Source organism: Myxine glutinosa, chromosome 1 (genome assembly GCF_964187855.1).
Source record: "Myxine glutinosa chromosome 1, kmMyxGlut1.1, whole genome shotgun sequence".
In the NCBI taxonomy this organism is placed as follows: Eukaryota; Metazoa; Chordata; class Myxini; order Myxiniformes; family Myxinidae; genus Myxine; species Myxine glutinosa.
The window spans coordinates 151,495,012-151,517,384 of NC_136261.1; the positions used below are offsets into that span (position 1 = coordinate 151,495,012).

At 49.8% G+C, this 22,373-nt stretch overlaps 2 protein-coding genes across 3 annotated transcripts in view; one reads left to right on the plus strand and one right to left on the minus strand.

The window, feature by feature from the left end:
- The window catches only part of LOC137429786 (uncharacterized), a 36,273-nt gene extending 17,479 nt beyond the window's left edge, over window positions 1-18,794 (minus strand). The window contains exons 1-2 of one of the 2 annotated variants that reach the window (XM_078778559.1): window positions 18,535-18,794; window positions 14,427-14,860 (exon numbers count right to left, since the gene is read on the minus strand). In XM_078778559.1, the coding sequence (XP_078634685.1) occupies window positions 14,427-14,856 (430 nt within the window). In that variant the 5' untranslated portion in view covers window positions 14,857-14,860; window positions 18,535-18,794. Of the gene's footprint in view, window positions 1-14,426; window positions 14,864-18,534 lie in introns of both variants that reach the window. The other variant, XM_078778550.1, reaches the window with a different exon arrangement.
- Window positions 18,795-19,070: 276 nt separating this feature from the next.
- ABCB6 (ATP binding cassette subfamily B member 6 (LAN blood group)) overlaps window positions 19,071-22,373 on the plus strand; it is a 129,124-nt gene continuing 125,821 nt past the window's right edge. Inside the window, exon 1 of the mRNA XM_068120014.2 lies at window positions 19,071-19,089. The gene's annotated coding sequence lies outside the window, so the exon portion shown is untranslated. The remainder of the gene's footprint in view (window positions 19,090-22,373) is intronic.

A 22,373-nucleotide genomic window follows, 5' to 3' on the forward strand; every position in this document is an offset into this window, starting at 1 on the left:
CTTGGAGAGGGTGTGGAGAGAAACATCGAGGAGGTTCGCGAAGGTTGAGGGGCGGGGCCTATATAACCCGCAGGCAGGGCGTTTCCAAAGAGAGATGAGCTTTTACAGGGAGACGAGAGGAGGTCCAAAGAGATGGGCTTTTACAGGGAGACGAGAGGAGGTCCAAAGAGATGAGCTTTTACAGAGAGACGAGAGGGAGTCCAAGGAGTTGAGTCCGAGAGAAGTCCAGAGTTGCGCTGCAGATCGAGCCACCGAAACTGCACTTACTGCAGCTCGAGCCACCGCAACTGCATTTTACTGCAGCTGGAGCCACCGAAACTGCAGCCACAGCAGCGTGAGGCCTGGACGGCAGTTTGGAGCAGGGCCGCGAAGGAGCGGCGGCTGCCCAACGAGTCGATCGGCTGCAGGACCAGTTGGACCTCCCTATCCTGCCAGCCATCCATCTCCCGCCGGTCCTATCATCATTCCCCGCGTGAGTCTGTCCTTGTTTGTTCTGTCCCTGGGTTAATTAAGACTGTAGGTAAGCTAGCGTTGCACTGTGTATCTAATCTCGTCTGTAAATAAACGTGACTGCTTTCTTCCTACTTATATGTGCAAATAATAAATCCAATTACTCTTCTGTACGTCTTCTTCCTCTTTGTATTCGGTCGCTTTAGAGTTTTCCCGATTGAATAGCGGTGGCGCGATCCGGCCAAAGTTTGGGGCAAATCGGGCATTAATCAAGGAAGCACTGTTTGGTCGCGGTAATACCACCGCTCGGTCAAAATAACATCTTTAACCGCGTCCGTAACAATATATTGTTGCGGATATGAGGATTGTATTTTTTTTGTGTGTTTTATTAATAGTGCTCGATTCTGGACCCTCCTGCCTCCAGTGTTGTGTAAAGGTCAAAGGGCGTCCCATAATTAGTCCATAAAGCATACACGTCAGCCAATCATAGATTTCCCCCTGGTTGATAGTTATATCTTTATTATGTGTATTAGGGTAAGGCCTTGTCTTCCATTAAGATGACACTCCATTGCACCAAGTGAAATAGATAGATTCCCTTCATTCTTCATTCCCATTCCCAAAACCTCCATTTCCCCTTTCGTCATTGCCAAGCCTCGATTGCCAATTACATCCCCTCCAAAACCACCATTGAACATGTGCTCGGGTCGGGGAAGACGGGCGTGCCCGCCCGTCGTCATCAAGGGCGGAGCCAGAGGGTCGCGCGACCAACCAGGGCCGAGGTGAGCACACCGATGGGCGTGTCCTGAAGGCCGGCGGCTTGATCGCCGGAGGCGTTATAAAGGCGCGCGCGCAAGAAGCAAGGGAGTGGTCGGTGGTGAGGAGTGATTGGACCAAGAGAGAGAAAGAGTGGTTGGACCAAGAAAGAGAACATAGAGAACATCCAAGGAGAGGACATCCCGGAAAGCACAAAGCCTGCTATTCGTCGCCTTGCTCGCCAAGGTTGGACTGAGCAGTAGTTAACAGCAAGAAGCCTGTTGTAGTCCTGGAAAAGCGCGCGACGTCCACCGCCGCAGCAGCAGACAACAGCAGTAGCAGCGGCGGCCACAGCAGCAACAGCCGCTTGGGGCCTGGACGGCGGTTTTGAGCAGGGCCGCGAAGGAACGGCGGCTGCTAAACGCGCCGATCGTGCTGCAGGACCCCCTTGGACCTTCCTCTCCCTCCAGCCATCCACCTCCTGCCTTTCCATCCTCTTGTGTACGTGAGTTTGTTTTGTTTGTTCTGTCCTGGGTATTTAATTGAGCTTGTATAAGGAATTTGCACTGTGTCTCTAATATCTTCTGTATATTATTTTATTATCTTTCCTTCTCCTTGGTTTTTTTGAGCTTGTAAATACCAAATAAATTATATTCGTATTTCCAACCTTTTTGTCTGCTTCTTCTTCACATCCGTGTCGCCTTAGTCTTTTCCCTATTGAATATCTGTGGCGCGATCCGGCCAACGTTCGGGAATCGGGTTAGTCGGGGTAACTGTACGACCGCGGGGCCATCCGCTCGGCAAACACAACATCTTATCCGCGGGCCGTAACAATTGGTAGTCAGGAGTTGGGATTCGAACCTGGGACTAAATTGATTTAGCCCAAATTTTGGAACACCAATTGTACTATTGGCCGTAACAATTGGTGTCGGGAGCGGGCTTAACCCGAAGACCCGAAGCGTGCTTAACGCGCTCAAAATTACGAGCTGCTGAAATTTGGTTTGTTTTAGAAAAACCTGAATTTTGAAATCGCGCCATGGATAGTCAAGGCGATCGGATGCCAGTGGGGGCAATAGAAGAGGGGTTAGGGGTAACCCAGGACCGGAGAGAATAAATGGTGGAGGAGAACAATGAGGAGGTGGTTGAGGAGGTATCAGGCGCACAAAATGGCGCCCTCGCGCACATGGTTATTGCGGCACCAAATTTAGCCGCGCCCGTGGTCACGGCAGCCGAGCCCGAGATGCCAATGAATTTGGACCTGTTTATGAAACAGATGATGGCCTTTATGGTAAAAACAGACGATAATTTCAAAGGGATGGAAAACAGGATAGGGGGCCAAATGGGAGAAATGGGGGGCAAAATGGGAGAAATGGGGGAACGGCTAGAAGCTAAATTTGAGGGGTTAGACAAGAAATTTGAGGGGTTAGACAAGAAATTTGAGGGGTTAGACAATGGGATAGAAGGGGTGAAACATGGGTTAACGGGGGTGGAAAATAGAATGGCTGCCCAGGAGAATCAGATAGAGGGGGTGGAAGATGGGTTAAGGGAGTTAGAAAACACAATGGACGACAAATTGCGGGAAGTAGGGGAGCAATCCGCCCGGGAAATCAAACAGATGGGGAACCAGATAGAGGAGGTGAAAATCGGGTTAGAAGGTAAATTGGATGCTCAGAGGGATGAATTGGGACAGATGAGGGTGGCATCTACTAAGGAGATGGAGGAGATGAAAGAGATGAAAGAGATGAAAGAGATGAAGGAGATGGAGGAGATGAAAGAGATGAAAGAGATGAAGGAGATGGAGGAGATGAAAGAGATGAAAGAGATGGAGGAGATGAAAGAGATGAAAGAGATGGAGGAGATGAAAGAGATGAAAGAGATGAAAGAGATGAAAGAGATGGAGGAGATGAAAGAGATGAAAGAGATGAAAGAGATGAAGGAGATGAAAGAGATGAAAGAGATGAAAGAGATGAAAGAGATGAAAGAGATGAAGGAGATGAAGGAGATGTAAGAGATGAAAGAGATGAAAGAGATGAAAGAGATGAAAGAGATGAAGGAGATGAAAGAGATGAAAGAGATGAAAGAGATGAAAGAGATGAAGGAGATGGAGGAGATGAAAGAGATGAAAGAGATGAAGGAGATGAAAGAGATGAAAGAGATGGAAGAGATGAAAGAGATGGAGGAGATGGAGGAGATGAAAGAGATGAAAGAGATGAAGGAGATGGAGGAGATGAAAGAGATGAAAGAGATGGAGGAGATGAAAGAGATGAAAGAGACGGAGGAGATGAAAGAGACGGAGGAGACGGAAGAGACGAAAGAGACGAAGGAGACGAAAGAGACGGAAGAGACGAAAGAGACGGAAGAGACGGAAGAGACTGAAGAGACTGAAAGAGACGGAAGAGACGGAAGAGACGGAAGAGACGGAAGAGACGAAAGAGACGAAAGAGACGAAAGAGACGAAAGAGACGAAAGAGACGAAAGAGACGAAAGAGACGAAAGAGACGAAAGAGACGAAAGAGACGAAAGAGACGAAAGAGACGAAAGAGACGAAAGAGACGAAAGAGACGAAAGAGACGAAAGAGACGAAAGAGACGAAAGAGACGAAAGAGACGAAAGAGACGAAAGAGACGAAAGAGACGATACGACGAGGTGTAAGCGAGGAGGTCTCGGGGGTACGTGAGGAGGTAAAGCGAGGTGAAAAGCGTATGGAGAAAGAGGTGAGAAATGGGACGGCAAAGTTACAAGGGGGCATAGAGGACCTGACGGAGGAGGTGGAACAGCTGACGGTGGGACAGACAGAGTTAGTGGAGCAGGTTCAAAGGAACACTGCGGTACTAGGAGGGTTAAAAGCGACACAAAACGACATTAAAAATGACTTTATAGCAACACAGAGGCAATGTCAGATGGTACGTGAGGGACTGACAACGAGGTTGGACGAGGTGACAGAAGTAATGGAGACGAAGGACCGGGAGGTGAGGACGCACATAGAGACGGTCAAGGTAGCCTTAGAGGACGAGATAGAGGAGACGCACCGGGAAATAAAAGAGGTGAAGCAAAAGTTAGAGAAGGTGGAAGACGAGGTGAGTGAAATTAAGAAGAGACGGACAGAAACTAAGAGAGAAATACAGGAGGAGGTGATGGAATATGTACACGGTCGGTGCTCAAATCGTGATGATGTGCTCGCTAACCAAATAAAGAGTTTGCAGGTGGCGAAGGAGGTGCGGAGACGAGGTGCCAAGGTGAGTGGCGATATATTCGGAAATGTAGATGATGTGAGGGAAGCTTCAGTCGGCTTGGGGGTTGATTTGGATCCGGGTGTTCGTGAGAGGCCGTTGGTGAAGTGTGCGACAGGTACGGTGTGTGAAAGAGGAGGTGTGCGAGAATGTCCGACTCTGGGGTGTGTGAGGAAAAAGTGCGTGCCGAGGAGTGAGTATGCTGTCGAGAGTGAGTCGGTCGTAGCGCGTGTGCGAGGGAGCACATGGAAGCGCGTAGTGGGGAGTGTTACAGAGGATGTAACGAGAGAGTGTACACCTGTGGTGAGTGTTACGGAGGGAGTAACGAGAGTGTGCGCGAGAAAGGTGTGTAACGGACAGGTGCATGAGGAAAGAGTGCGCTGTCAAAAGTAAGGAAGAATGCACACCTGTGGTGAGTGTTACAGAGGATGTAACGAGAGAGTGTACACCTGTGGTGAGTGTTATGGAAGGTGTAACGGGAGAGTGTGCGCAAGAGGATGCGCGAGAAAGGTGTGTAACAGAGGAGTGCATGAGGAAAGAGTGCGCTGTCAAAAGTAAGGAAGAATGCACACCTGTGGTGAGTGTTACAGAGGATGTAACGAGAGAGTGTACACCTGTGGTGAGTGTTACGGAAGGTGTAACGGGAGAGTGTGCGCAAGAGGATGCGCGAGAAAGGTGTGTAACAGAGGAGTGCATGAGGAAAGAGTGCGCTGTCAAGAGTGGTGGTAAAAGTAGTAAGAGTGACATGGAGCATAAGTTGGTTGTGGCAGGTGAGAGAGGATGTACACCTGGAATGGAGGGATGCACACCTGGAATGGTAGAACGCGTATGGGAATGCACGCTGGAGTTGGTCGTGAGGCACGTGGTTGGGTGTGCGAGTGAGAGCACACCTGTGGTTGTCACAGAGGAGGTGACCGAGGAGGGGACGCGAAGAGGTGTGTTGGTGAGGTGTGCGAACGACGAGTGTGTGCCAAGGTGTTCGGTGGGCAGGTGTGTGACCAAGTCTGTGAGCGAAAGAACGAGTGCAATAACGAAGTATGCGGGGTGTACGGGCGGCGTTGGAGCACCGAGCTCGGTGAGGGTGAAAGTGTGAGGTAAGGTAAGGGTGAGGGTGAGGGTGAAAGGGGTAGCGTATGCGTGTGAGCATGCAGGTGAAGCATCGACGGTAACCGGGTTAGCGGTTAGAACGACGTTTAGCCGAAGCGGGCCCTCGGTGCGTGCCGGGTTTCGCGTGCCGCGAGGACCAGCGGGGATCCGAACCACAGCGGTTTCGAAAGAACCGCCGTGCGCGATCCACGCCGGGCCGCGCTTTGAACGGCCGCGTCCGTGCTCCACTAGGCGGAGCGGGCAGCCCGATAGGAAGGGTCGTCATGGCGACCCCTTTTTGTTGAGGCGTTCCGGCAGGTCGAGATTGGGCCATTGGATGGCTCCGTGCCGAGGTGGTGCGTGGGATCTCGGCCCGGGTAAACCTCCTTCCCTGCACCGAATGCCGGACGTATCCAGCCGCCGGCACCAAGCAACCCGCATTCATTGCTCGGCTTTACGAAGCCGAGCTTTAGAAGTGAATTGGCGCACCGAGAGGCACTAGTGAGTAGACGTGATGAGGATAGTGTTTTGGACCCGAAATTAGGAAAACAAAATTTGATGATTGGTAGAATGATTGGCAGTAATGATGGGTAGTGATTGGCAAATTTTTGATTTGTTGAATTTGGACGAGCAAAATTTATAGTGAGAGATACCCGATGTGATGGGATGGCAACTCTGCCCTCCCTCATAACGGGGGCAAAGGAGCACTAGATTTATGGGGTTTATGGCAGTGAAAACTAGCCCGGGAGGGTTAGGATATAACGGTAGGGATCTAGAGAAGATGACAATAGGTAACGGTAAGGTTTAGGTAGTGACAATGATACCTGTAGTGGGGACGCAGGTAGATTAGTGTGGATGATAATGACGTGGTATGTGCTTAGTTTAAAGGGAGGACGGGGAGCACTAAGTTAGCAGGGCAACAGGTAGATTAGATGCCGTGTGTATGGTGAACAGGTGTGATTGCACAGGTGTGCAACTGAACAGGTGTATGGAGCAGTGTTTGAGTGAGTGATTGTGATGTGTATTGTGCTGACCAAATGGTCCAGGAAAGAAGGAGGGTGCAGGTGGCACCAGGTGTGATTGCACAGGTGAGCAACGACAGGTGAATGGAGAATGGTTGTGTGGAATAAATGGTATGGAATATATGGAGTATTGGAATGGATGGTTGTGGAGTGAGTATGGTGGAAGCTATGGAGTGGAGTGGATGGTGCGAAGGTGTGAATGGGGGAAGGATGGACCCCCATCACGAATACCCGGGGAGGGTAGTGTAAGTGTTAGGTAGAGGGTATAGGTAAATTGTGGTTGGATATTGGCATCTGTGGTGCGTGGTGGAAGAATGATGTTTGGATGGGTGCATTAGTGTTGTGGAAATGGCTGGGCGTGTAGCCTGTTAGTGTGTGTAGTTGGTTTGGGCACTCCACCACTGTGAGGATGTCGGCCAGGTGAGGCCGCAGGTGGGCTCTGGGAGCCGGTAGAGTTGTTGTGGATGGGGCCCGAGGATCCGGAAGACGGACCCGGGTAGCCCAGTGCCAGAGGGCACCAAGGGGTGACAGAGCCAGGAGGGGCCTTCCCCAGTTAGATAGGTTAGGGTGAGGAGCTAGGTAAGCTCGGGTGGCAACTGCAGTGGTGGAGGTGTGCAGGTGGGTAGACCTGCTGGGAGAGCTACACGCCCCAGTCCTGAAATTGTGCAAGGGCACAGGGAGTTGAATCGGGGGAGTGAGACCCCAAATTGAGAAGCACCACAGTTTGGTCAATGGGAATTGGTTTTTAAAACCACATAGAGTAAGATTGCCAATGGTTTGGCAGGGAAAGACCCCGGGTAGTGTAAAGTGTGTTAATGTCATTTAGAAAGTAGTTAGGATGAAAATCTCCTCGCACCATCTGCATCCACTCACCTGGGATGACGTACCTCCACACCATGCCAGGTGGTTTTTGTTATTTTTATGATGCAAATGTTTGGAATGTGAGACGCATCATGACGTGGGTGTGACATTGTGCTTTGTGTTCCATCTCTTCCTCCTTATGAGGATTGATGATGAATTGGGTGATGGCAAATTTTGGATAGAGGGATTGTGGAGACGAATTTGGTATAGAAGAAATATGGGGAAGACGTGACATTAGTGACGGATTTGTAAATGTGTAGATTGTTGTAAATATGGGGTAAGGGCAAGGGTAGAGTAGGTGACAGGGGGGGGGGTGACGTATGGTAGGGACGAGCTTTTCTTACTTCGCTCTCCGTACGCACTTCACCTTGCATTGCCTTATTGATGTGTACCCTTGTGACCTTACCCCTCGCTCATCTGTCTTTCCCCCCTTTGTCTCCCACATGAGGACCTGTGCGCCACTGGGCGCCGAGGGGAGCGTGCGTGAGTCCGCCATTGTGCGCCCGGAACTCCCAGAACCAGCTGTCTGCATCGATGCACCACATTAGGGACCACATGTCTGTGGCCGAGCACCACTTATGGACCCCATGGGTTGGGGCATGGCCCCTCTGCTGGAACCGGCCATGAAGGCCCGAAATCTTGCTGGCGGACTTTGATCACAGGGCACCGATGCCCCACAGGTGAACCACACTAGTCGGCCCTGTGGGCCATAAATAAAATAAATAAAAATGGACACGTTGGGTGCATTTTAATAGTGCAAATAGGCCGCCAGCAAAGGAAGATGACACCAGGAAAATAGTAATAACCAGCAGAGGGAGCCGAAGAGCAAGAGACCACCTGCAGGGTTAGGGGTTGTTGTTTTTATTTTTATTCATGGACAGTGATGACTGTGCACCGATTGGTGCTTGAGGGTGTGTTGGTGCGTTGATGGGTGCTTTCATGGTGCATTGATGCAGAGCAGACTGTCTCTCCCCCCCAAAAGAACAATCACAAGTCCTGGGTTAGTTTTGTAAATAAAGTAAAGTCATTGTAAATAATGCTCCCCACCGTCAGTGTATAGTTTGAAGACCATTCCGCAATTCAGTTAGCTGTGGGCGTGAGTCTGTTAGGTAGGGTGCAATGGAGCAGCGGGACATATATATTTATGTTTTAAAACTGTCGCACTCAGGGTCAGGTTAAAAGTAGAGGGAACTACACCTACGTGTCACACTAAATTAAAGTTATAGGCCCGGGACGTGCCTAAGAGGAGGAGGGTGCAGTGTTGCGGATATGAGGATTGTATTTTTTTTATTGTGTGTTTTATTAATAGTGCTTGATTCTGGACCCTCCTGCCTCCAGTGTTGTGTAAAGGTCAAAGGGCGTCCCATAATTCGTCCATAAAGCATACGCGTCAGCCAATCATAGATTTCCCCCTGGTTGATAGTTATATCTTTATTATGTGTATTAGGGTAAGGCATTGTCTTCCATTAAGATGACACTCCATTGCACCAAGTGAAATAGATAGATTCCCTTCATTCTTCATTCCCATTCCCAAAACCTCCATTTCCCCTTTCGTCATTGCCAAGCCTCGATTGTCAATTACATCCCCTCCAAAACCACCATTGAACATGTGCTCGGGTCGGCGAAGACGGGCGTGCCCGCCCGTCGTCATCAAGGGCGGAGCCAGAGGGTCGCGCGACCAACCAGGGCCGAGGTGAGCACACCGATGGGCGTGTCCTGAAGGCCGGCGGCTTGATCGCCGGAGACGTTATAAAGGCGCGCGCGCAAGAAGCAAGGGAGTGGTCGGTGGTGAGGAGTGATTGGACCAAGAGAGAGAAAGAGTGGTTGGACCAAGAAAGAGAACATAGAGAACATCCAAGGAGAGGACATCCCGGAAAGCACAAAGCCTGCTATTCGTCGCCTTGCTCGCCAAGGTTGGACTGAGCAGTAGGTTAACAGCAAGAAGCCTGTTGTAGTCCTGGAAAAGCGCGCGACGTCCACCGCCGCAGCAGCAGACAACAGCAGCAGCAGCGGCGGCCACAGCAGCAACAACAGCCGCTTGGGGCCTGGACGGCGGTTTTGAGCAGGGCCGCAAAGGAACGGCGGCTGCTAAACGCGCCGATCGTGCTGCAGGACCCCCTTGGACCTTCCTCTCCCTCCAGCCATCCACCTCCTGCCTTTCCATCCTCTTGTGTACGTGAGTTTGTTTTGTTTGTTCTGTCCTGGGTATTTAATTAAGCTTGTATAAGGAATTTGCACTGTGTCTCTAATATCTTCTGTATATTATTTTATTATCTTTCCTTCTCCTTGGTTTTTTTGAGCTTGTAAATACCAAATAAATTATATTCGTATTTCCAACCTTTTTGTCTGCTTCTTCTTCACATCCGTGTCGCCTTAGTCTTTTCCCTATTGAATATCTGTGGCGCGATCCGGCCAACGTTCGGGAATCGGGTTAGTCGGGGTAACTGTACGACCACGGGGCCATCCGCTCGGCAAACACAACATCTTATCCGCGGGCCGTAACAATATATATATATATATATATATATATATATATATATATATATATATATATATATATATATATATATATATACAGTGGAACCTTGACTTACGAGTTTAATTCGTTCTGTGACCGAGCTCGTAACTCAAATTGCTCGTTTCTCAAATCAAATTTCCCCATTAAAATGCATTGAAATGCTATTAATCCGTTCCAGCCCGCCAAAAACCACACCAATTTTTTTTTAAATATACAGTATATATAAAAATATCTCGCGCTTTATATTTCACCTGTATGCAGCATACAAGTTGGCAGGATGGCCTGGACTGGAGGTACGCACACTTGACTCTAAAGTCTAAACTGTCCAGCCTGGGTTTGAATCCCGACCCAGCTATAACCTGTCATGGGTGAATCACAGGCAGGGTGATTCATCAATGTGTGTACCGCTAAACTGGGCGCCCCGTTTGCGTCCCATTAGTTGTTGGATGTTAAGGATCTCACCGTGTTTTCCACAAAGAGAAGGCGAGCTATCGCCGGCACTCTGAACAAGTTGTGGCCTGGCATGCTCTTCTCCTCTGCCGTTATATACGTCCTCCTCGACACCTCGCTCATGTTTTTCGACGATTGCGTGTTTTATATCCAAGCACATCATCCTCTTCTTCTTCTCAGTACCGTGTTTTCCACAAAGAGAAGGCGAGCTATCGCCGGCACTCTGAACAAGTTGACGGCAGAGATACTGTACTTGCACGGCAAGATAACCACGTGACCGGAACCCACCTGGCGGCGTAAACTCAAAATAACCAACATGCGAAAACAAAAATGCAGCGCTATACGTCAGAGATACTGTACTTGCACGGCAAGATAACCACGTGACCAGAACCCACCTGGCGGCGTAAACTCAAAATAACAAACATGCGAAAACAAAAATGCAGCGCTATACGACAGAGATACTGTACTTGCACGGCAATATAACCACGTGACCAGAACCCACCTGGCGGCGTAAACTCAAAATAACCAACATGCGAAAACAAAAATGCAGCGCTATACGACAGAGATACTGTACTTGCACGGCAAGATAACCACGTGACCAGGTGGCGAAAGCTCGTAACTCAGATCTCGGCTCGCATCTCAAAGCAATAAACCGCCCGAGCGACGGCTCGTATCTCGAAAAACTCGTAAGTTGGGGCACTCGTAAGTCAAGGTTCCACTGTATATATATATATATATATATATATATATATATATATATATATATATATATATATATATATATATATACACAAAGAATTAAGTTAAGCACCCCCCCGTTTTTTTACAACCTCGCACATTACAAGTTTGTTGTCGTCAAAACAGTGTAATATACCCATGATATTGCTATATTTTCTGGAGAAGTGATATTATGGTCACATAAAAACATAACAATCATGCCGTTTTCAATATTTTATTCTGAATAATTTAAGGTGAAATTTTTTGGGAATTTTAGGCATATTTTCACAATTTAAGTATGGAGCTATAGGTCCATCACGGACAGTGTGGATGACGTTTATGTTTTCTAACGTACAGTCATTGTTCTGAGAAGACCTCTAGCGATCTTTGCGTCAATAACGTGTGTAGGACCCACGTGATCGGATCACTGACTCAACCCTACGTCTCATAGACCCTGTAAGCCGTCGTATGCGTTGCTGTGGCAGGTTGTTCCATTCCCGATGTAATGCACGTTCCAATTCATCCAGATTGGCTATTGGAGGGACCATCTTCGCAATTTGTCGTCCCAACATGTCCCAAACGTGCTCGAGGGGGTTCAGGTCAGGACTGTACGCAGGCCAGGGGATGGTTGTCACAGCACCTTGCTCCATCCGATCACGTGGGTCCTACACACGTTATTGACGCAAGGATCGCTAGAGGTCTTCTCAGAACAATGACTGTACGTTAGAAAACATAAACGTCATCCACACTGTCCGTGATGGACCTATAGCTCCATACTTAAATTGAGGTGAAAATATGCCTAAAATTCCCAAATAATTTCACCTTAAATTATTCAGAATAAAATATTGAAAACGGCATGATTGTTATGTTTTTATGTGACCATAATATCACTTCTCCAGAAAATATAGCAATATCATGGGTATATTACACTGTTTTGACGACAACAAACTTGTAATGTGCGAGGTTGTAAAAAAACGGGGGGGTGCTTAACTTAATTCTTTGTGTATATATATATATATATATATATATATATATTGTTGCAGTTTTGAGAATAAAGGATAACCCCCCTCGTAGTTAGTTGCACCACAACATGTAGTCTCGGTTAGTTTAGTTACGTCTTATTCAATGTTAAGCATTGTCTCCTTTCCTGTGTTAGTATGCGCTGGAGCAGGGCAGTAAGTGTAGGCTTCGTTGTTCTTTGAGCTGAAATACCATGTGCTAGGGCCCAGAACAAGTCTAGGAGGCCCAAGGGAGGAGCTGCAGGGGAGTGGCCGGTAAGCGGCAGGCAGCCAATGAACGCTCAAGGGGAGTGGCTAACAACGGCAGCTAGGGGAGGGGCTTGGAACATTCTAATGGGACTCTGGGCGGGGCTATAAAACCCTGCCCCGGGCCCCCGAACAGAGCTCTGTCTGGAGGAGAGGCAAGTCGGTCTGTGAGAGAGCTTAGAGTTGTGTCGATATTGCTAGAGCTCTCTGTGAACGAGGAGTCGAGGTGTGGTTGAGAGACGAGAGTCGAGTCGAGAAAGCACAAACTCTCCCTGTGCCCTGCGCTCTGCTGCCTGATAATAGCGCTTGCGAGGACGATCCCTCCCGGGGCGACGGACGCCACGATCTCCCTGCCTGAGCTCCCTGCACATGTGCCGCAAACACCTCGAGGGACACGCCCGGCGAGCTGACCGGAGCGAACGGCGCCAAGGCCGCGTTTTGAGCGCGTCCTCCTTCTTCCTTCTTTTCCCCGTGTGAGTGAGAGGGCCCTTGTCCGGGGATAAGTTAAGGACGTTAAGTTTCTGCCCTGTGTCTCTTTTCCCTGATCATTTGTATAAATTGTATAATAAACCTGTGTTCTGTCGCATTCATTTGGCCGTTCACGTCATTTCCCACCATTGGCTACGCACTGCACGAATAAAACCGCTCAATCGGGTTCAATAAGAATTAATGGCACGAGTCACGTGACATGCAAACCGCTCGGGCGTATCAGACCAGCGTGACTCGTGCGAGGTCCAGTCCCCGTTCTCGTGGCGGCGTGTGTATAGAAGGTATGAGGGGATTCGACCCGATACCCTTCCGCACGCTCGCTACGGGGGTGGCGGCTGGAATTGCTCCGCAATCCGCCCCACAAGTGTAAAGTGGGTCGCGGCCTTGTGGACTCGAAGGCCCGAGGGGGAAAAGGGTTTAACCCCCCTCTGTACGTCGATGGGCTCGAGATCCGCAACAATATATATATATATATATATATACACACACACACACACTTGTTTTTTTTTTCAATTGCGTATATACATATATAGATCCATATACATCTGTTATGTTGTTGCAAAACATTTTGCATGGCCCTCATAAAATAACATTCAGTATCAAGAAGATTGAACAACACTCTTTCAACTTGCCGATGTTGTTAGTATATCGCGATAACCGAGCTGTTAGGGTTGGTAGTCGAGTGATAATCGAGCTTTAAACTTGGGTTGAGAGAAAATTAGAAGTGTACATAAATGCAAAGTAATTGAACAAACTCCCACATTCTCTTCAATCCCACTACTACCTCCAGGTCTTCAAAACAGCTGTTCACCACCATCTCTTAACTTCCAAAACCTTGATCTTTTCTACTCCCGTTTATACACCCCAAATGTACCTTTTTCAAATTCCATTTTCTTTCCTGAAAGTTCAAGTAGTGTCCATTTGTTTATCCCATGTATCCCACCCCAGCCCTCTCCCTTCCACAGATCTCCTGATGTCCCTGTTCTCGATTGTCTACTGGTATTGTTTCCCTCTCTCTCCCCCTCTTGTGGGGAGTTTTTATGCACTCACTAAAGCTCCCTTTATTAAATGGTTTGTGTGTGTTTCATGTGTTAGCTCTTACATGAATGAGCCTTGGCTTTGTATTAAACTTGAAAAGAAAAAAAAAAACTATTTTGGGGGGGGGGGGGGAACCCCTCGCCCCCATATACCCCTACAGCGGCAGATTTTTTAAAATACCGTGAACAAACTTTAGTCACAACATAACAAATATCATTTGTGTCAAGTTTGGTCACAATCCCTTCAGGGTTTCGGAGAAGAAGTTGCAAGTGTTTACAGGCGGACTGATGGACTGACGGACGATGCGCCATCGCATAAGCTACCCGGAACTTCGTTCCAGGTGAGCTAAAAACACATATATATCAAAAAAAATTGTGCACATCATTCTTTAACAAGCTGTCAATTTTATTAAATATATTTACAACTCTTGTTTTCAACAGATACATTTATTAAAATGTTTATCAAAAACAATTGTGCAAACTGCATTTTTTAAATATTAAACTAATTTGAAACATTAATGACCCTTGCTTCAAGTTTATATCCTTGCCTTGTCGTTGAAGGCTGCAGACATCTACTATCCGGATTCCATTGTCTTGATTGGGATTTTCCAGCCACTCGGTCCCTCTATCAAGTGTAGGCATCGTTTGCAAGGAAATGAGGTCCTGGGCACAACTGGAGAGCACTCGACAAAGGGTATTTAACATAGAGCTCAGCACATCTGCAAGTGTTGAACCAGCATCATGAACATCCCCAGACTTCCAGTGAGAGTTTACAAAGTGGCGGATCTCAGCATACATTGGAAAGGGCAACTTCTGTTTGGCGAGTGCAAACATCTCGCCTCTGACCATGGCTGGCTCTGTGCAAACACGAAGCATCTCATGGTTATTGATACCCAGCTTTGCAACCATAGCATGGGCCGTATCCCCTCTCAGGCCCTGAGCTTGCAACCAGTCTGAAAACGTCCCAATTTCAGCCATGGTTCTGCTAAAAATAAAACAAAGAAAAATGAGGAAATTAAATTTTATTGACCCACAAAAAAGAAATTATGTTACAACTGCAGTTATTAAATCACCAATCATTTCACATATTACTGATGATAAAAAGTAGATACTGCCTGCCCATGATCATTAAAAACATAGGAGCAATACCCCAGGCGCTCACCTGGTAGAATAAACAGTTTACTGCACTGATTAAAGGTATTTTAAACCAATGTCAATGCTTGCTGTAAGACAGGGCAGCATGTGGAATCATACTAACATAATCATAAGACTTTATATAAACAAACCAAAAAATACCTATTTTGGGGAGGGGGGGGGCAAACCCCCACCTCCCACCCCGTGTACCTCCTCAGACCCCAATATTTCCAATGCCTTGAACAAACATTGGTAAATCACGGATGATGAAGGTTGTGGTAACGTTTCATCAAAATCAGCATCTGTCGTCTGCCAGATAACCGATGGAGATTGTTGACATTGTTATCAATTCCAATGTAGAAAATAATGACAGTGAAGAACTAGAACAGCATTCTTCGACGTTGCGACATTGACAGATATGCCTCCACCCACATTTACATCATTATACATACTCGTAGCAAGTTTGATTGAAATCTCTTCAGCTGTTCTCAGGTGTCACATTTTTACCTGACATGACCTCTGACCTCTTAACCCCATAATGTAATCCATTAATCCATAATCCATAATGGTACCAAGTTTGACTTAGTTCTGCTCAGCCATTAAGTTATCGCGGTAACAAAAACGTATCACAGAAACTGACCTTTTACCTCTTGATGTAGAAATCTAATCATTTCATATTTGTATCATAATGTATAACACATACCAAGTTTGATCAAAATCCCATCACTGGTTTCACAAGTTAGCTCGGTAACAGAATTTCTATCCAACAGGACATTTGACCTTTTACCTTTTGACTCCATAATCTTCTCAGTTCATCTTTGCATCATTATACATACTTGTACGAAGTTTTACTTGGTTCCCTTCAGCCCTTCTCAAATTATCGTGGTTATGAAAACCTATTACAGATTCTGACCTTTGACCTCAAAATCTAATCAGTTCATCTTCACATTATACATACCTGTAAAAAGTTTGACTTAGATCCCCCTGGCCCCAAAATTAAATCACTTCATCTTTGCATCATAATACTGCTATGGCCCGGGGTTCGGGTCTACTACGAGGGGGTTAGCCTCCGTTCCCTCCCCAACTTACCGTAACTGAGGCTGATCTCAATGATCTGATCCTTTCAATGACCAGATCTAACATGTTATAATATCATGCATGTTCTGATCCTTTCAATGACCTGATCTAACATGTTATAATATTGTCGTGTGACTGCTCAGTTAATACTGGGAGTGTCACGGAAGGCAATCGAGCGTTACTTCGAGGCGTTCAGTTCAAATGCGGATTTTATTACATCGGCGCCGGAAGATGAAAGAGAAGAAGAAGAAGCTGAAAAGCTTACCTGCACGATCCTACCGGAGTCCTCAAACCCGTGGAAAATAAACTCACACGAAACCGGATTTACAAATGTACAGGGAAAATAATACAAGGGTTTATTAACTGAAATGCCGATAAGAAAAACCCGCCGGTAAAAACTATAATCTTAATTTGGGATCCCACACATCAGACTTGCACACAGGACACTGGGATAAAAGAACATGGGAAAGGAATGGTGGGGTGTGTTGGATTAATTATTGACTTATCTCCGATCACTCGTGAAACTTCGTCAGGGTCGTCAAAGTCGCTCGGGGGTGTCGACGACGTTGCGCGCGAAGCGCGCGCATTGGCGGGAACCGCCGCTCCCACGCTGCTATGCCTCAGTACGTCCTCATCACTTGGCCGCACCTGGCTTCGTCCACAAAGTCGCTCGTGCGGTCCGAAAAAGTGAAGGAAAAGGCAGGATTCGTCAGCACACGACTGTCTTCCACCAACGTTCGGAATGGAAAGGTAAGAGAAGCAAGAGAGGCGTAGAGACAAAGAAAGCAAAGGGGGCGAGGCAAGAGAACCAGAGCGCAAGAGCAAAATGTCGCCCAGTAGCTTCTTTTAACATCTCGCTCTGATGTCATCCGTGCTTCTCCTCCAATCAGCGTGCAGTTCGCCTTTGTGACGCAATCCGCCTGTCCATCAATACCTCCCGCCCAATCACGGTCCTCCTGGGCATGGCTCTCGGCCTGCCTGCGCGGTGTGTGCCTTCCAATATGTAATGGGTGACAAAGCTTCCTTCTGGGCTTCCGGTGGTTTTATTAGTATTTGAGTACAGTTAAATGTGGGATTCCTGACTAGTGTCTAAATGCGGTGCCATAAAGAAAAATGGGATAAATCACTGAAGTTTTACGAAAAGGGGAATCAACATAATCCCTAAACTAGTTAACACAAGGGCCATCCTCGTATGACCACGGAGATACACATACCCGACATTCGGCTAAACAGGTCCCTGACTTATGTACGTCGAAGTGGTTCTTTCTACCCACGATCATCGGAGCACTTACCTATGCAGATCTACCTGAATCTAGATATCACTACCCCAAAATTCATAAGAATATCATGCATGTTCTGATCCTTTCAATGAACCAATCTAACATATTGTAAAACTAATAATAATTGGAAATAATAAAAAGTATAATAACATGACTCCCCCTGCCACTCCCATTGTGAGCGGGTGTCCTTGTATGAAAAATTCTGTAATCCGAATATTGTTCAGTCCCATGGAATTAGGAGTTCTGACTTTTCACTGAATGTCCTTATGCAGGTTTCAGAAGGTGGAACGGAGCCTTCCTCGGTCTCAAAGTATCCACCTGTGTGTATGTGTGTGTGCAAGTTGCTGTTGACGTTGTTGGCTGCTATCTCCACACGTACGTGGGTTTCATGAGGTGGAACTGAGACCGACCACGTGTCAAAGTGTGGGAATCATTTCCTTCCGCTGGTTATCTCCAAATAAATGAATAAAAATCAGCCATTATGGGCAACTGGTCTTTTATAGTTTTTACAAATGGGCTGGCAGGGTATCCCAGACCCTAGACCGAGAGGTATGCACATGCTCCCCCCGCCCCCCCCGAACTATCTCACCTGGGTACGAATCCCGACCCAGGTATAAACTGCCATCCTGGTGTTTCATCAATGTGTATGCGCCGTCCCTCGGGTGGATGACAAACTGGTGTGTGCCAGCCTTTAATTAGTGGATGTAAAAAATAAAGGATGCCACGCTGTCCTTCGTGGAGAGTAGGCAAGCTATCGCCGGCACTCTAACCAAATTCCATATATATTTGTGCTCCAAACTAAAGGGGACACTGCATCAGCGGCACAGCCGCGGCCCCAACAAATTGTGCAACCAGAAGACGTGTGCTGCAAACAAAAGGAAAGCAAGATATTTTACTAATGAAATTCTACCTACATTACACATCTCCGCCACGAAATGCACGATGTGCAGCGTACAAAACACCGGGTTAGCGGGTACACGAAGGTGCACCCATTGCATTTGCGGAGGCAATTTGAATGAATATCTGCGCAGAAATTACCTCATCAAACACACAATCGTTTATCCATTCAAATATCGTCGAATGATCAATAACCAAGGAGCTCCGTCAATGAGATAAACAAAAACAAACATTTTGCAGAAAAACAAACATTTTGCAAAAATTTTACCTCAGCTGAGTTTGTCCAAAGATTTGAACAGGCCGCCTGTTCAATGCCAATGGTCAATGGACGGTGCTCAAAGCATAAGCAAACCTGAACAACTATATGTCTTACTAGTTACTGGGTGTTGGTTGAGGATTCAAAGTTTATCGCTATGTGGTATGGTCACAAACCTTAGTACTAAAAAAAAATCTAACGTCTACACGATGAAAACGAATGTAGGAAACACTTTCAATAACCACGCTTGAAGTAAACTTTCAGGCTCTGACACTAACAACTTCACCATGGCTGAAATTCAGAGCGGAAGAAAAGTGTCATGTTCGTGCTTCCTCCTCTTCTTTTATTTTAATGGCGTTTTGAGGGCCGCAAGGCTGTATAGCTTTAAGGAACGGAGTTGTTAGTCTCGAAGGAGGGATGGATCTCTCGAAGGAATCATTTTCGTTGGTTTCTGAATCTAAAGTAATATGACCTGGCTCAACCCACGATGAGGAGCAATGCGCTGAATCCCCTCCAATGGACCGTGGCGCTTTGATTGGACGAGTACACCCGTGGCCCACGGGAGCGGTGGGAAGTGCCATTTCTCGAAGGGGTATATAGATTACAGTAGATCTAGGGTCGGGTCTCACGAACACCCTGGTTATTTACCAAGTTTATTGTAGGGTGCTTATCAAGTGGCTTAAGTATTCGAGTGTGGCGGACACAAAAGCCCACTGGCGTGGTGACATCATTCCACGCACCAAGTGGGCGGTGGCCACGCCCGAGGGGTAGGCGTGGCCTCATGATATACACCGGGCGACCAGCCCGGAGCAGTTCAGTGTTACAGTGTGCTCTTACAATAAAGACGTTTATATGTTACCGCTTGTCCGCTTCCTCCTTGCTCACAAGCAGCGCGCGTAACACCGCGCTTTACTGGTGACCCTCGACGTTGGATCTGCCGTAGCGATCCTTCCGAACACGACGCCATTGCAATGGCCAACGACAAGGCAATGGCGATTAAACTTCCCGAATTTTGGGAGGCCCAGGCCGAAGTCTGGTTCGTTCAAGCCGAAGCCCAATTTCAGCTTTGGCGCCTCACCAACGACGACCTGCGCTACTGCCATGTCGTCGCCTCCCTCGGGCCCGGCACGGCTGCTCGAGTTGTTTCCGTCCTTCGCCACCCACCGGACGGCCACAAGTACGAGGCGCTCAAGCGGCTACTCCTAGCCACCTTCGGCCTCACGGACAACGCACGGGCCGACCGCCTCCTGGATCTCCCCGAGCTCGGTGAGACGCGCCCGTCGGTCCGAATGGACCATATGCTGTCACTGTTGGGCGACGAAGCCCCCGGTTCGCTATTCCAGGCGCTTTTCCGGCGCCAACTTCCAGCGCAGGTTCGCCTTGCGTTGGCCGGGACCGAACTAACGGAACCCCGAGCATTGGCAGCCGAGGCGGACAGGTACTTCGCCACTTCGGACACGCGGGCGAGCGTCGGCGTGGCCGTCACGGCCCTCGACGCTGATGTTCAGCAGCATGTTCCACAGCATCAGCTTCTACAGCATGCTGATGTTCAGCAGCACGCTGATGTTCAGCAGCATGCTGATACGCACCTCGTGAACGCCGCCACGCCCCGCCCACCGCCGCGGCGAAAACCGCCACCGCGGGGAAACCCGCCAACTCCACCGGCCTGGCGGAGCCAGCCGCGCTCCTCCAGCTCCACCACCTGGTGCTGGTTCCACGCCAAGTTCGGCCACGAAGCTCGGCGGTGTCATCCGCCGTGCTCCTTCAACGGGTCGGGAAACGCCCGGGCCGGCGCTCAATAGTGGCGATGAGCGCCGGCCGTTCGAGCAGCCTGCTGTTCATAACGGACACCTTCTCCGGGCGCCGTTACCTGTGCGACACGGGAGCGCAGGTGAGTGTTATTCCCGCCGGCACGTCAGACAAGCACACCGCGGGTGGGGGCCCCGCGCTGCTTGCCGCGAACGGGACGCCCATCCGTACGTACGGAAAACGCTGCCTCTCTCTGCGGTTTGGAGGGCAGGTTTTCCGATGGACGTTCGTCACCGCCGACGTGCCCATGGCACTGCTTGGCGCGGACTTCCTGTGCGCTAATGGGCTCCTGGTCGACGTCAAGCGCAGACGGCTTGTCCAGGCCGAGACGTTCAGCTCACTCGCTTGTGCGTTGCCCAGCTCAACGAGCGGCTTGCCAAGCGGCTTGCCGAACGATTCGGTTCCGGCCACGTTGGGGTGTACGCTTCCGGCAGCGGACGCATTCACCCGCCTCCTCGCCGGCTTCCCGGCCCTCACGCGGCCCACCTTCTCGGCGGGGGCCGTCAAGCACGGGGTGGCCCATCACATCCCCACCGTCGGGCCACCGGTCTACGCCCGGGCACGCCGCCTCGAGCCGACGAAGCTGGCGGTGGCAAAAGCGGTGTTCGCTACCCTGGAGCGACTCGGCATCGTTCGGCGCTCAGAGAACGCTTGGGCGTCGCCGCTGCACATCGTGCCGAAGCCCGGCGGGGGATGGCGACCGTGCGGGGACTATCGCCGTCTCAATGATGCCACGACTCCCGACCGCTACCCCGTCCCCCACATTCAGGACTTTTCCGCCCGTTTGGCGGGCAGGTCCTTCTTCTCGAAGGTGGACCTCATACGCGGCTACCATCAGGTCCCCGTCAGGCCGGAGGACGTCCCGAAGACGGCGGTCATCACGCCATTCGGACTCTTCGAGTTCCTGCGCATGCCCTTCGGTCTGAAGAATGCGGCTCAGGCGTTCCAGCGACTGATGGACAGCATCCTGCGCGACTTGGATTTTGTCTACGTCTACCTGGACGATATCCTCGTCGCCAGCGCGTCCCGCGAAGAGCACCTACGCCACCTCCGCACGCTCTTCGAACGCCTGGGCCAGCATGGCCTGATTGTGAACCCCGCAAAGTGCCGGTTCGGCGCCGCCACAATCGATTTTCTGGGGCACCGTGTCACCAGGCACGGAGCCGTCCCCCTGCCGGCCAAGGTGGAGGCGGTGAAGGGGTTTCCGCGCCCCCGCACGATCAGAGGGCTGCAGGAGTTCCTGGGCATGGTGAACTTTTACCACCGGTTCCTGCCCCGTATCGCCCAGCTCCTGCGCCCCCTGCACGAAGCTCTCCGAGGTAAGCCGGGCAAAGGCGACGTTACCTGGACCGAGCAGATGGACACGGCGTTCACGGGCGCGAAGCTCGCCTTGGCTAACGCCACCATGCTCGCGCACCCGGCGCCCGATGCACCGATCGCCCTCACCACCGATGCCTCGGAGTACGCGGTGGGCGCGGTACACGAGCAATGGGTGCGTGGAGCTTGGCAACCGCTGGCGTTCTTTAGCCGGCAGCTTCGCCCGCCCGAACGCCGTTACAGTACCTTCGACCGCGAGTTGCTCGGACTTCACTTGGCGGTCAGGCACTTCCGCCATCTGCTCGAGGGCCGTGCGTTCACTGCCTTCGTCGACCACAAGCCGCTGATCTTCGCGATGGGCAAGGTCACCGAGCCGTGGTCGGCCCGGCAGCAGCGTCACCTCTCGGCCGTGTCCGAGTACACGACGGACATCCAGCACGTCGCGGGGAAGGACAACCCGGTGGCGGATTGCCTTTCCCGGGCCGTCGCCCACGCAGTCCACCTCGGCATCGACTATGCCCGGATGGCAGCGGACCAGGCCGCTGACCCCGACGTCCAGGCCTTGCGGACACGGGCCGTCACGGGCCTCCGCGTCACCGAGGTGCCGTTCGACGGCGCGGGCGCGGCCCTCTTGTGCGACGTCTCCCTCGGGCGTCCTCGCCCCATCGTGCCCGTGGGCTGGCAGCGCCAGGTGTTTGACGCCATCCACGGCCTGTCCCACCCGG